The sequence below is a fragment of the Schistocerca piceifrons genome, chromosome 1 (assembly GCF_021461385.2).
Source record: "Schistocerca piceifrons isolate TAMUIC-IGC-003096 chromosome 1, iqSchPice1.1, whole genome shotgun sequence".
Classification (NCBI taxonomy): domain Eukaryota; kingdom Metazoa; phylum Arthropoda; class Insecta; order Orthoptera; family Acrididae; genus Schistocerca; species Schistocerca piceifrons.
The window spans coordinates 11,127,766-11,142,161 of record NC_060138.1 but is presented as its reverse complement, the minus strand read 5'-3'; the positions used below and the strand labels follow the sequence as shown (position 1 = coordinate 11,142,161).

At 40.9% G+C, this 14,396-nt stretch overlaps 1 protein-coding gene across 1 annotated transcript in view; it reads right to left on the bottom strand.

Moving 5' to 3' along the window:
• Nucleotides 1-14,396, bottom strand: part of LOC124802755 (molybdenum cofactor biosynthesis protein 1-like) — a 54,779-nt gene that overhangs the window by 35,179 nt on the left and 5,204 nt on the right. Inside the window, exons 2-4 of the mRNA XM_047263745.1 lie at nt 5,683-5,903; nt 5,459-5,474; nt 1,255-1,470 (exon numbers count right to left, since the gene is read on the bottom strand). Of these exons, the coding sequence (XP_047119701.1) occupies nt 1,255-1,470; nt 5,459-5,474; nt 5,683-5,903 (453 nt within the window). The remainder of the gene's footprint in view (nt 1-1,254; nt 1,471-5,458; nt 5,475-5,682; nt 5,904-14,396) is intronic.

The window sequence follows — 14,396 nt, the reverse complement described above, 5'->3', positions numbered from 1 at the left end:
ACCTGCTGAAATGTGGTTCTGGAGGAGAAGTACAAGAACTAGCTGCATTGACAGAAAAATTAAAGGAAATAGGAGAGAAGAAAGAACCACTGAAAGTTATAGGCCAGGGCAAAGCAAAATACACTGGACACTTAACTGGAGACGATAATCTTTTAAAACACATTTCTGATGGCAAGATCGTAGGTAAGAAAACAAGTGAATGACTGAGAACATCCTACTTAAACAATATGATCAATGAATGGGATTTTCTTCACACATGGAGATGAAGACAACTGCTGAAGAGAGGAAGCTGTGGCTGCAGAGACAAGGTTTAACCTTTTGGGAGAGTAAGGACAAACTAATACAAAATATGAGTCTGCATGGTAGCTACATATGGAATAAATGACAACTTCTTGTGTGCAGTCATCAAGTCACTTACCCCTGTAGGTGTCTTATCTACTAAAAGTAAAGGTCACTGTTGTGCTTTCAATAGATGTGAACTGCACCCTGAAAATGGTATGTCTAGTTTGCAGTTGTACAGAAGCTTTTTATTTTGCAAAATGGTTCAAATGCCTCTAAGCAGTATGGGACTTAACGTCTGAGGTCATCAGTCCCCCAGACTTAGAACTACTTAAACCTAACTAACCTAAGGACATCCCTGCCTAAGGCAGGATTCGAACCCGCGACCATCGCAGCAGCACGGTTCCAGACTGAAGTACCTAGAACCACTTGGCCACAGTGGTCAGCTTTTATTTTGCAAAGAAATTTTTGATAATAAGATGAACTGATGCTGGTACTTGCTACTGAAACCAGTACTACTTAGACACAACAAAAGTGTGACTACAGAATTAAGAATAATTTTTCCAAACAATCGAGTATTTTTTCAAAACAACACCACAATAGAGGAAACTTATTTTAAACTAAAGACACAAAAGAAAGAAAGAGGAACTGTAAAGATCTTGAGTCTCATAAGACTCTCTTGGGAGGAAAATATAAGATATTTAATTGGTAAACTTGCAAGGCATACTTTTTTATGTTGTATAAACTATGAAACTGTTAGCATCGTCAGCTAAAATTTACTTCTTCTGTCTTAATATACCTTCCTTCACTTACAGCTGCAGTGTGGAGACAGGGGTGAGGGTGGGAGTGGGGATGGGGGCGAGGGTGAGGGCGTACTGCTTTAAAATGGTGATTCTTGTATTGATATTCTTAACAACAGATTTATATCTTTTGCTTATGAAAGTCTGCATGCGATGACAGCTGCATTAGTAATACCTTCACAGGGTCGTATTCAAGTTGCAAGGCTAGATCTATGCCAGCCATGACATGCTCCCAGCCTTTCCTCCTCGTGATCTGGTTGTAGCGTTGGGACTGCAGGGTGTCTAAGCTGATGTTCAGACCGTCAAGCCCTGCCCTCTGCAAGGCAACCAGCTGTCTTGTCAACATGAGGCCATCGGTTGTCATTAAGACACTTTCGAGATCTTTTATTTTCTTCAAGGCACCTGTGAAACAGCAAATTATTCTAAAGAAACTGAAACAAATAATTTGTAACATTGCTGCTGCATATGAAACAAACCTCCAGTTGATAAATTGAAAATACAAATTCCTTAAAAGTTAACTGTACATTTGCCCTAATACAAAGAGATAAGAAGGGTTAATAAACTGAATTGAAGAATGCAAGTTAAGATAGCAATGAAAAAATAATTAGAGGCATGAGATCACCTACTGCAACAGGGAAATGGGAATCAATATGAACCATTACCCAGCTACTGTCATCTGATTCCATGTCTCCATGCACACTGTATAAACCACTGTGGGTTGTACGACAAAGTACATTGTTGTACCACACATTACGGTTTTTCCCCATTCAATGCTCATGTGGAGTGTGGGAAGAATGATTCTTTAAATGGTTCTGTGCATGCTGTAATTAATCTTGCCTTCATGGTCCCTATAGGAGTGATACATATGCGGTTATTGTATAATCCCTAAATACCTCACTTAATACAGGTTCCTGAAATTTCATAAGTTGGGTTTTGTCATATATTTGGCGTCTATCTTCACTTGTCTGGCATTTCCAATTTTTAGTAGCGTCTTGATGCTCTCCCATGCATCAAATAAATCTATGATCAATCATGCTACACTATTTTGTATACATTCAATGTCTGCCATTAGCCTTATTTGTTATGGGTCATACTTAAGCAATATTCTAGAATGGGCCACACAAGTATTTTGTAAGCAATGTCCTCTATAGACTGATTACATTTTCCAGTATCTTACCAATGAATTGAAGTCTGCATTCTGCTTTGCCTACAAGTGAGTCTATGTCACCATTTCATTTCATCCAGATATTTGTATGAGTTGACCAATTAAAACTGTGATTATTTGATAATGTAGTCATACAATACTGTCTTTTATTTGTTTTGTGATGTGCTCCAATTTACATTTCTGAAAACTTAAACTCAGTTGCCTATCTTTGGACCAATTTGAAATGTTATGATCTGACTCAAATTTGTGCAGATTTTTTTCAGGCAATAATTCATTATAGACAACTCTATCATCCAGGAAAAGTATGAGGCTCCTTATAATATCGTCTTCCAGAACATTAAGGTACAACATTAATGTAATGGTATAAATTACTATAACTGTATAAATAAGTTTATAAGTGTGTAAAATACATTGAACTATTTGTTACAACAAAACATTGTACTGGTATACTCAGCAAGATGTTAAATCAGCAGATAGCTACATTTTATGTTCAACATTTTGTGTACAGCATATATGCTGGAAAGGATTTATACCCAAATTAAATAAATCTGAAGAAATGGTAGGGTGTCTCTGGAAAAAAAAAATCCATAAAAACTCATACAGTCCAATTTGCTATTATGTCACTGTTACTGAAATATAATACAAAGTAACTGAATTCGATGAACAGTCTCAGAGTGCAATATGCCTCAGAGTGAAATGCACAGTAATGTCAACATTATTTTTCAAGGCTATGTTTGTGAAAATGGATGAAAGCAAACCACACATTTTGTTCTCAATCTGCGGAAGCATTATGCACTGTGAAACACTGTACTGCTGTTCTACATAAAAGCTGTCTCATTGCCAACACCTTTCCCCTGCTGGCTGTTCTACACTTCTCATCACTGATTCAACATGTTGTAAGATATTTTATGCTGTATGACACCACAGTCCAATCTGGTTAGGATAGCATAAAAATAATATATGAATTTCAGTATTAAACTGGAACAGCAGAACAGCTCTCATCACACTGGATATCAAATCGAGGTTGGATTACAGCCATGGGTACATCATTTCATGCTACTCAACTGTATGTCATATGTCAGAGTTCATCAACTGTAGTGGCTGGCGACTGGTGGCTGGCGACTGGTGGCATAGCCATCTCTTGGCATCCAGTGAACAGACGTTCTACACAGGTGACAGATTTGAAGAAAATGCTGGATACGGCAACAGTGGAACACTCTCTGTATCGAGGTAGCTCAGTACAGCTCAGGTGATGTGTAGTCTTGCATTATCTTGTTAAAAGATAACATCACGGAGCCCTTCAGAATAGGGCACAGCGACAGGCCTTAACAAAACACAAATGCAATGGCTGCTGTCCAAATTACTGGCTATGTGAACCAGAGGTTGTGACATGTATCCAGTTGCACCCCATACCATCACATCACATGCTGGACCCGCATGAGAATGACAGGTACAATCTGGCCAGGTCTGTTGGCATCAGAGCCTCCACACACGAGTACATCAATTGTGACGATGTTGCAGAACCGAGACTCATCTGATATGATGACACAGTGCCATTCCTGTGTCTGGCATTGTTGTCAGTTGCACCACTGTCAGTTCACCTCTCTCTAGAGCTGCATTAAGGGCTTGACAGTCTGTGCTGCTCCAGATGCCATCACATTGTCTGTGTGGATACTTGTCTCACTGTATACAAGCCCACTTCCTGACTAAATGTACACAACTTCACTGCAGGATCACGTATGCATGAGCGAACACTTGTCTGCCCTCTCAGGTGCTAGTTGGGTGGCACTACTGAGGCCCTGCAAGGCATTTAGCATGGCCCTCCTGAACCTACCAATTTTATGTTCGCACAAAATGAGATTCTGAGCAATGCAAGAAGCAATATAGTGAGACAATAAACCAGAGTCTCAGCAGACCATGAGCCTGCCACTGCCAAATCTGGAATGCTTATAAACATTTCTCCTTCTTCCATTATGCTTAACACGGTCTTCGTGTAAACAACCAACACTGAAATAGAATTTCTGAATGAGTAACCTGCTCCATAAGCTTTTCTTGCATACAGAATATGCATGGGAGTGCTGAAAAGTAATGCCTCTGAATTTTTTATTCTGTTCTCAGTATCGGTCGAGGTATGACACGTCACGCATATTACTTGGTCAACTTTCCCACTTCACTGACTCGTGGCACATCCCCCTCCCACAAACAGATGGAGTCACAATAGGCAGCCCACTCTGACCAGAGATTGTGAATATGTTTACGGTGCACTTCGAGGAAGAGGCCCTGATGTCATCCAAATGGAAATCCATCTTCTTCTTCTTCTTCTTCTGTTATGTGGATAACACACTTATCATCTGGCCTCATGGAAGAGACAAACTTCTTGACTTCTTTGTACATCTGAACTCCACACGCCACAAAATCAAATTCACTATGGAGACCAAAGAAGAAGGAAGACTACCATTCCTGGACATCATAGTCAGGAGAATAATGGACAGCACCCTGTGCCCACAGCGTGTATCTGACTCTATAAAACACATAAACTCAGTTCTCCCTATGTTACTGTGAATAATTTCAATAACAAAAAGTGAGATGAATGTTGCAGCGTACATTTAATTTCCACTTTGGCTTTGCATTCAAGATCAGTCTTACCTGAGAGTGCAACATTACATCTTTGGTTAATTTAATTATATGCTCATTAGATTTTGGTTATAAGGCACGTTTTGCTGCCTAATGTTTCATCTCCAAATGCTGGAAACAATCCATGGAGGAAGAGGAGTATGTAAGACATTGGTGGACCAGGTTGGAAGAATCTGTGAATTTCAATACTCTGTAGAAGAGCTCAATCATTTGAAAATAACTTTCAGACCTTGTGGCTATTCTAACAGATATACATAAGGCACTACATTCTAAAATATTTGCATCTTTCACTGAAAAACAAGCAACTAGAGGAAAAGTTCTCTTGCCATTTGTAAAAACAGTCGCAGATCGCGACCTCCGAGTGCTATGAAGAGAAGGTATTGTCGCAGTGCTTAAACCAAACTGAAGACCACAACAGCAGCCATACTCAAGTAAATTGCTATGCAGTAATTTCAGTGAATTTGACAATGATGTGGCTGCTTTCATGGTGGCCCAGTCATATTGTGGGGTAGGGAATGCCAGTGACAGGGCTGGAATTGTAGGTGACAGATGGATTTTTGGCAAAGCCTTGTATCAATACCTCCCTAATTATTGAGCTGAAAAACTGTGAAAAACATTCATACAGCAAAATCACACAAAAAAATTTCCTATTTCTGCAGGTATTGTGCCTTCTGTTTCTTTTTCATTACAAAAACATATTGATTCAAGTTTATAAAGTCACAACTATGTCACTGTGATTTGTGTAACACACATTCTGGAACATGTTCCAAGAATGTCATGAAACAGACAGCTTTAAATACTTACTCTAGCTCATCTTTCAAGACTTGCATGCCAACAACAACACCATCTATCCAATCTGTTTTTATTTCACTTTCATGTAAAGATTTCTCCACAAAGGTTATCATCTGCCATGTAGGCAGTGCAAGAGGAAATTCCACACTCACATTTGGGTAATCAAGTGGATTCTGTGTCGTGTCAGAACCAAGTACAATCAACCCAATTTCATCTTTACCACTGGTAAATATCTGGAAACATATTAAATGGTAAAAATAAGTTTTGTTTATAACAAGTTGTATACCAATAAAAACATCACACACAGATACTCTTTATAAAATTATTTAATTGGATAGATAAAAAATCTACTCACCAAGCAGTGGCAGAACACACACATAAAAGACTGTTGTGATAGGCAAGCGTTTGGAGCCAGTGACTCCTTCTTCAGGCTGAAGGGTTGCAGGGGAAGCAAGAAGGGTGAAGGAAAAGGACTGGAGAGGTCTAAGAAAAGGGGTAGATTTTGAGAAAGTTACCCACAACCGTGGGTCATGGGTGACTTACCGTACAGGATGAGAAGGAAAGACTAATTGTTGGGGACTGCATCGGGCAAGATTCGGAAACCTGAGAGCTTAAAGGTGGAAGACAGGGTAATATGCAAGACAGAGATTACTACTAAAACTGTACATTAGTTAATAAGAGTGAGAAGCTAAGTGTATTGTATGCAACAGCTGTGGGAGGGGGCAGTGAAAATAGATGGAAAAGACAATGAAAGATGTAGAAAGCTAAAACGGAGTGAAGCAAAGAGTAATTACAGTGAAGAAAAGCTGAGACAGGAGAAATTAACGTAAATTAAGGCAAGGTGGGTGGTGAGAACCAAGGACACGTTGTAGTGCTAGTTCCCACCTGCGGAGTTCTGAGAAACTGGTGTCTGGCGGAAGGATCCAGGTGGCATGTGTGGTGAAACAAGTGCCGAGGTCACGTATGCCATGTTGTAGAGCATGCTCTGCAACAGGATATTGCGAGTTTCCAGTATATACACTATGCCTATGCCCATTTATCCTAACTGATAATTTGGTGGTAGTCATGCAGATGTAGAAAGCTGAACAGTGTTTACATAATAGCTGGTATATGACATGTGTCGTTTCTATTTTTCGCCTGATCCGCAGTTCTGGGTGACTTTCCCAAAATCTACACCTTTTCCTGGAACTCTCCAGGCCTTTTCCTTTACCCTTCTTCCTTCCCCTTCAACGCTTCTGTCTGGAGGAGCCACAGGCTCCGAAAGCTTGCCAATCACAACAGTCTTTTATGTGTATGTTCTGCTGCCGCTTGGTGAGTAGATTTTTTATCTATTCAATTAAATAATTTTATCAATAATTTATTGTTTATGTTGTTATAGTTACTCTTTATAACCTACTTAAAATACATCACGTACCCTCCTCTCCACAATTCTTCGAACACATAGTTTTGCCTTTTGTAAAAAATCACTGCGTTTCTGTATAACATACTTGGAGTCAAAGTGTCCAACATCTATTACAATTATAAACAGAAGAAAGAAAGTCATTGTATTTATTGGCAGTATTACGCAATCAAATATTTTGAAAGAGTTCCAGTGGTATAAATTTACAATATCTTACAAATAAATATATACGTTTATTCTTTAAATCAGTTCTTAGCAATAACATAATAGTATAAATTGCAGAATCAATATAGCCAATTTTAATGTAATGACTGCAATACAAATACAAAATAACAGCGGTAAGTTATAACAAATGAGAGAGAGAGAGAGAGAGAGAGAGAGAGAGAGAGGCATTTAGACAATGTTTCATTACAGTGTGAAACTTATTAGAATTAAAATGAAGCCATAGTGAATTATTACATTCCAAAAATAATAATTATTGTGTTCTTTCACCCCAAAATAATACTTTCATTAGGTAATATATACTTTTAATTTCAGAAATTTTTACAACAGCTCTGAACTTCACTGCTTCGACGAATTTATTACATGTGTCAATGAATGAGGGTTGATAACACTGCTTCAGTCATTCAATTGTTCGTCATGTGATATTCGCAATGTTCTTAATAACTCCTTATGTAAAGTTCTATCATCAGAAAGATAATCTACGTAAGTTTTAAAACTCACGAATCTTTAAACAACAACTTGAAAATGGGTATATCAGTATTTTGTAGATTCTAGCATTGCTAGATTTCCTTTTAAATTTTAAAGTATATGAGCAGATTGAGCGACTTTCCATCCAGAAAATTTGCTGTTGGCAAGACCTCACTACAAAGAAAAATGGTCTTTCCGGAGTCAAATGCTAAAAAATACATAAATACCAGCATTGTAAGTGATACAAACAGGTATTACGCAACGGGCATAAATATCGTTCTGCTTGACGAGAAAAAAACTAGGTAGATGAAAGAGTAAATTGGGTGTTCACTTTTCAGATGAGATCATGTCCCCCATATGTGAAGAATATAGCCAATATGTAAAGAGAATTACAGATAAAGAGTTTTCTAGAATGAGATTTTCATTCTGCAGCATAGTGGGCACTGATATGAAACTTCCTGGCAGATTAAAACTGTGTGCTGGACCAAGACTCAAACTTGGTGGTCGTAACCCCAGACCTGTGTTGCCGTTTTGGGAGGTAGATCTCGTATCTGGAAAGAGGAGATGGCAGTTAGGGTACTATGGGCGAGCAGCTGCCATCAATTTTTGATGGTGCAGACCCCACAATAGTGGAACTGCTGCCTAGTTCAAAGGCACCTGTTACCAGTCTTACCCCACAATAGTGTATCGAATCCAGACGTAATGTCGAAACTGATAAAAAGTCATATGAGAGATTCCTGTAATCTAGGTGTGACTGCACCAATGCTGCATACAGCCATATCAAAGTAGAGTGGACCACACCGCGGTCGGTGTCGCTGAGGCATAGAAGAGCATTCAGGTGCGACCTACATGTCTGCTTTAGTTGACAAAGACGGGGAAGCCATGTCAAGTAGGCATCAAAGACCGGTCCTAAAAAACACAATGACAGAAATGCATAACGTAGGTCATGGCAGCCAAAAAATGGATGCTATGAGTGAAAGCCCAGGATTGTGCTTGGTGTATTGCTCCCTGCATTCTGCCTCCAGCAATAGCCGTCGCGGACGAAGAAAAAAGATGGGGGACACCATATGTCATGCAGTTGCCGCCAGATCATTGATAACCACAAAAAGGAGAGTGACACTCAAAACAGAACCTTGTGCAAGCCCCTTCTCCTGCAGGGGGGGATGCTACAGGAGGCACCAACCTGTACCCAAAAAGTGTGACATGGAAGAAAGTTCTGGATAAAAATCAGGAGTGGGCCATGGAGGCCCCACTCCTTTAAGGTGGCAAGGACGTTATGGTACCATGTGGTATCATAAGATATATACGCAGATCAATGAAAACTGCAACAAGGAACTGATGTTGAGCAAAAGCTGTTCAGATAGCACACTTCAAGTGGACTAAATTATCTTCAGTAGAGCGCCCTTGGCGAAAAGCACCCTGGATCGAACCCAAAGATCCGGGGATTCAAGGACACAATACAGCCTTTGACAAACCATATGTTCAAGTAACTTGCAGGACACTGAGTAAACAATCTGGACGACAGCTGTCCGTTTGAAGAGGCAATTTATCTGATTTCAAAATTGGAATAACGGCGTTTTCTCGCTACTGGGAAGAGAATTCTGCATTGCACCAGGGATGGTTAAAGAAAGGCCAGGTACACTGCTGGAAAAATTTGCAACACCAAAAAATAATTAATGTAGAGTAATGAAATACCAGGAATATATTTGTTGAGACAACGTATGTAAAGTGATTAATGTTGCAGGATCAGAGATCAATGTGAGTGTGAGATAAGCCACTGCAAATGTAAATGTAAATGCTGGTACGCTGTTGTACACGTGTCATGTGTCAGTTTGTGGGATGGAGTTCCATGCCTGTTGCACTTGGTTGGCCAATATAAGGACAGTTAATGATGTTTGTGGATGGGTTGAAGCTGTCATCAGATGATGTCCAATATGTGCTCGATTGGAGGTAGAGCTGGTTATCGAGCAAGCCAAGGCAATATGTTGACACAGTATAGCATGTTGGCTTACAACAGCAGTATGTGAGCAAGTGTTATCCTGTAGGAAAACACCTTCTGGAATGCTGTTTGTGAATGGCAGCACAACAGGTCAAATAACCAGACGGACATACAAATTTGCAGTCAGCGTTCGTGGGATTCAGACAGACAGTTTTGTCAGTGGAAAAGTGAAAGCCATTGTCGATGCTCCAGGAGTAAAGACAATCAAGACATTGCTGAAGATGCCACTAAGTGAGACAGGTTCATAGAGAACTGCAATAGAAGGCAAAATCGTCAAAAAAAAGGGAGCCGGAGATGCCCAGTGGGAGACAGGCCATTATAGGGTTAATGGCGATAGCAAAGAGAATGGCACTCAGAATGGAACCCTGAGACACACCATTTTCCTGGATAAAGGTGTCCGACAAGGCAGACCCTTCATGCACCTCAAAAACTCGGTCTTTTAAAAATGTCTGAAGGAAACAGGGTAGGTGGCCACGGAAGCCCCACATGTGAAGAGTATGGAGGGTACTAGCTCTCTAGCAGGTGTCATAGGCCTTCTCCAAATCGAAAAACACGGCGACAGTCTGGGATTTCTGCAGAAAACCATTCTTGACATGGGTGGGCAAAATAATGAGACGGTCAACTGCAGAATGCCGTGTTGAAAGCCACACTGTGCATCCATCAAAAATTGTGAGACTCGAGCCACCATATCATCCGGGCATGAATCATATGTTGTCTGCTGTTGTGGTCTTCATCCAACTACTGCTTTGGTGCATCTCACCAGCCTATTCCAGCCTTTGTAAGCCTCTTCATCTCTGCATAGTATTTCAACCTAAATCCACTTAGAATGGTGAACCACCATTCAGAGAATAACTTTTTAACAACACAGTTTGACTTCTGTAAAGGCTTCTATACTGAGAATCCAACATAATATCTCACAAATTCAATTCCAGTAGAATTAAATAGTGGAAATTATCCCCTCTGTCATCTTGCCAAAGCCTTTGACTGTTTAGATTAAAAAATTCTGTGAGGGGGAGCTAAAATAGTATGGCATTAAAAGTCTTCCCCTTGCATGGATTGAGTTGTACTTTAACTACAGAAAATGGAAGGTCACATTAACAAATGATAAGACAGGAATAAGATTAAACTCAAAAAGGGAGAACATAAAATATGGTGTGGCACACAGTGTTTGCTGCCAAGTCCACAAAAATGATTTACTTGGGGCACTGGAGGGCTTTGGAAAAACTCTAATGTTTTGCAGTGTCACAAACTTATTGATGCAAGATCTAAACTCATCCATACCAGAAACATCCAGGAGAATAACAGAACAGGCTTGTACTGATCCACAGGTACCAGCTTAATGCCTAAAAACTTGTATTGTGCAGTTCTAAAGAAATAAAAGTGACTTACAGATACGAATATCAAAAGTAGGGATAAATGGGCAATTAGGCTCCCGTGTTCTAAGTTCCTGGGTATGCAGATACCACTCACGCGTGAGACCAGCATGTGAGTCAGCTAACCGAGATGCTCAGTTCCGCCCATTTTGTGCTTAGAAATCTCTTACTGTATCAAACTAGACAAAGGATTGCTAACACACTTTCACTCAGTTTACTCATATGGCATAATCTTCTGAGGTACTTCAGCTAAGCGGAAAAAAATATTTATTCTACATGTTGAAAAAGCTTCTTCAGGGACCCATGGATTCTCACACTTACATGCCTATAGAAGTTATATTCCCTAATGGTATTTGTGATTAATAACAAGAGTTAGTTTAAGATGAACTCAGCAATTCGGAACTGCAATACTAGAAGCAAAAATAATTTCCATATATAAAAACCTAAAATCAGGGTTGCCACAAGTTTCTCCAAGTGAAATTCTCTGATATTTCTCTGATTCCACAGACACGTTTTAGAATTTTCCCCCACAAATTTTGAGGTCTCAAGGGGAGGTAAAGACATAAGTCGACAAAAGAATGTAAGGGCTTTGTATTTCTCCCCCATTTTGTTTTAGGGCGCAAAAACACCTAGGGTCATATGTGTCCATGCCAAAACTGTGAAACACAAAGATGAAGAGAGGAGTTAAAAATGATTACATGTCAACGTTTAATGACAGAAGAGAGGACAGCTACAAACAGGGACGTGGAGAAAGGTCTATGAAGTACGCAATAGGGAAATGGAGGCCCAGAACTAAAAATTAAATGGCCTTCACCATATTGCTACAACTGATAAAAAGTAAAACACGGTCGACAGCCCACGCATTATTCACTAAAACAGCCAATAACTCAGATGGCAAACCCAAACGGGAATGTAAACGGTAAAAAAAAAAAAAAAGGGCATCCCCTCAGGAAACGGCAGACAGTTAAAAGTTGGGTGCAATGTGCACAAAGTAGTAGGGGAGCACCACTTAACAAATGGTGATGACTAAAAAGGCATTGCCCAATATGCAACCTAGTTAAAATGACCTCCTCGCCACAGGAGGACTGAGAGGTGGTTGTCCAAGCCACTGGGAGAGGCTTAATAACCCAGAGCTTATTCCTATGAATGGAGGACCAGTGGCGATGCCAAAGTGACATCACCTCCTGACAGAAAGCAACAAGAGATCATCAGAGGGAATGCAAGAATTATTGGGCTGAAGTACGAGGAATGCAGCTTTGGCAGCAGTGTCAGCAACCTCTTGGACTGATATGACCTGGAACCCACATAAACATCACAGTGGCTCCATAAAAAGTGAGCAAATGGAAGCTTTCCTGGAACCGGTGCACTAAGGGATGGACAGTCTACAGTGCACAGAGGCTTTGAAGGGTGCCGAGAGAGTCTGAGCAGTGACACAGTTGAAAAGAGTATGTCACCAGATGTACTCCATGATCTGATACAGGGTGAAGAGCTCTGCTGTAAATACTGAGCAATGTGCTGGAAGTCAGTACCAAAAAATGTTGGTTGACGTTGAAGGCACACCCGACACCATGGTCAGTCCAAGAGCCACCAGTGTACACAAAGATACTATTGCAAAATTCCATGCATAGGTCATGAAACTGAAGGCAATAGACCGAGCCTGGTGCAGTGTCTTTAGAAAGTGAATGAAGGTCAAGGTGAAGATGGGCTGCCGCACGAAGCCAAGATTGTGAAGGGTTCACACCCATCGAAAAAGCTGCAGGGAGCATGAAGTGGGAGGACCAAGATAGTTTTGTATAAAGCAGGAGCCTCAGGAATTTTGTAGTGTCGATGAATGGAAGAGCAACAGGCCCAAGATGTAAAAATAGTGGGAGAAACCAGCTGTGCTGCCAGAAATTCATACAAATGTTTTTGTCAGTAGAAAAACGAAAGCCACTGTTGATGCTGCGTGAGTAAAGACGATCGAGACATTGCTGAAGACACCACTCAATGAGACAGGTTCATGGAGAGCAGCAGTAGATAGCAAAATTGTCAACAAAAAGAGAGCTGGAGATGCCCGGCAGGAGACAGGCCATTGTAGGGATAATGGCGACAGCAAAGACGACGACACTCAGGACAGATCCCTGAGGTACACCATTTTCCTGGATAAAGGTGTCCGAGGAGGCAGACCCCATACGTACTTCGAAAACTCGTCTTTTAAAAATTCCTCAAGGAGATGGGGCAGTTGGCCCCATGTGTAGAGAGTACAAATGATACTAGTCCTCCAACAAATGTTGTAGGCTTTCTCCAAATTGAAAAACACAGCCAGTCTGGGATTTCCACAGAAAACCATTCATGACATGGGTAAACAAAGTAGGTGATAGCCAGAAGGAAGTTGTTTGTCCTTACCGGGCTTAGGTGTGGGTATGACAGTGGCTTCACGACAGTGGCAGGAAAACATGCCCTCTGCCCAGGTCCGGTTGTATGTATTAAGCAAAAAGTGCTTGCCCACAAGAGAAATGTGCTGCAACATTTGAAAGTTAACAGTGTCTGGTCCAGGGAAGAGGTTTGAGATGAAGTGAGAGCGTGACCTAGCTTCCTCATAGTGAAGGCAGCACAGTAACACTCACGATTCTGAGAAATCCAGCTCTTGCCGAAATTAGCTCTCTCTCTCTCTCTCTCTCTCTCTCTCTCTCTCTCTCTCTCTCTCTCTGACACCCACACACACACACACACACACACAAAAACACACACACACACACACCCACACACACACACACACACACACACACACACACTCTTCCTTTTAGCTACCACTCCATCTCTCTTACCAAGGTGTTCGCAAGGTGATGGGACATATGATTCATGCCCGGATGATATGGTGGCTCGAGTCTCACAATTTTTGATGGATGCACAGTGTGGCTTTCAACACGGCATTCTGCAGTTGACCGTCTCATTATTTTGCCCACCCATGTCAAGAATGATTTTCTGCAGAAATCCCAGACTGTCGCCGTGTTTTTCGATTTGGAGAAGGCCTATGATACCTGCTAGAGAGCTAGTACCCTCCATACTCTTCACATGTGGGGCTTCCGTAGCCACCTACCCTGTTTCCTTCAGACATTTTTAAAAGACCGAGTTTTCGAGGTGCATGAAGGGTCTGCCTTGTCGGACACCTTTATCCAGGAAAATGGTGTGTCTCAGGGTTCCATTCTGAGTGTCATTCTCTTTGCTATCACCATTAACCCTATAATGGCCTGTCTCCCACTGGGCATCTCCGGATCCCTTTTTT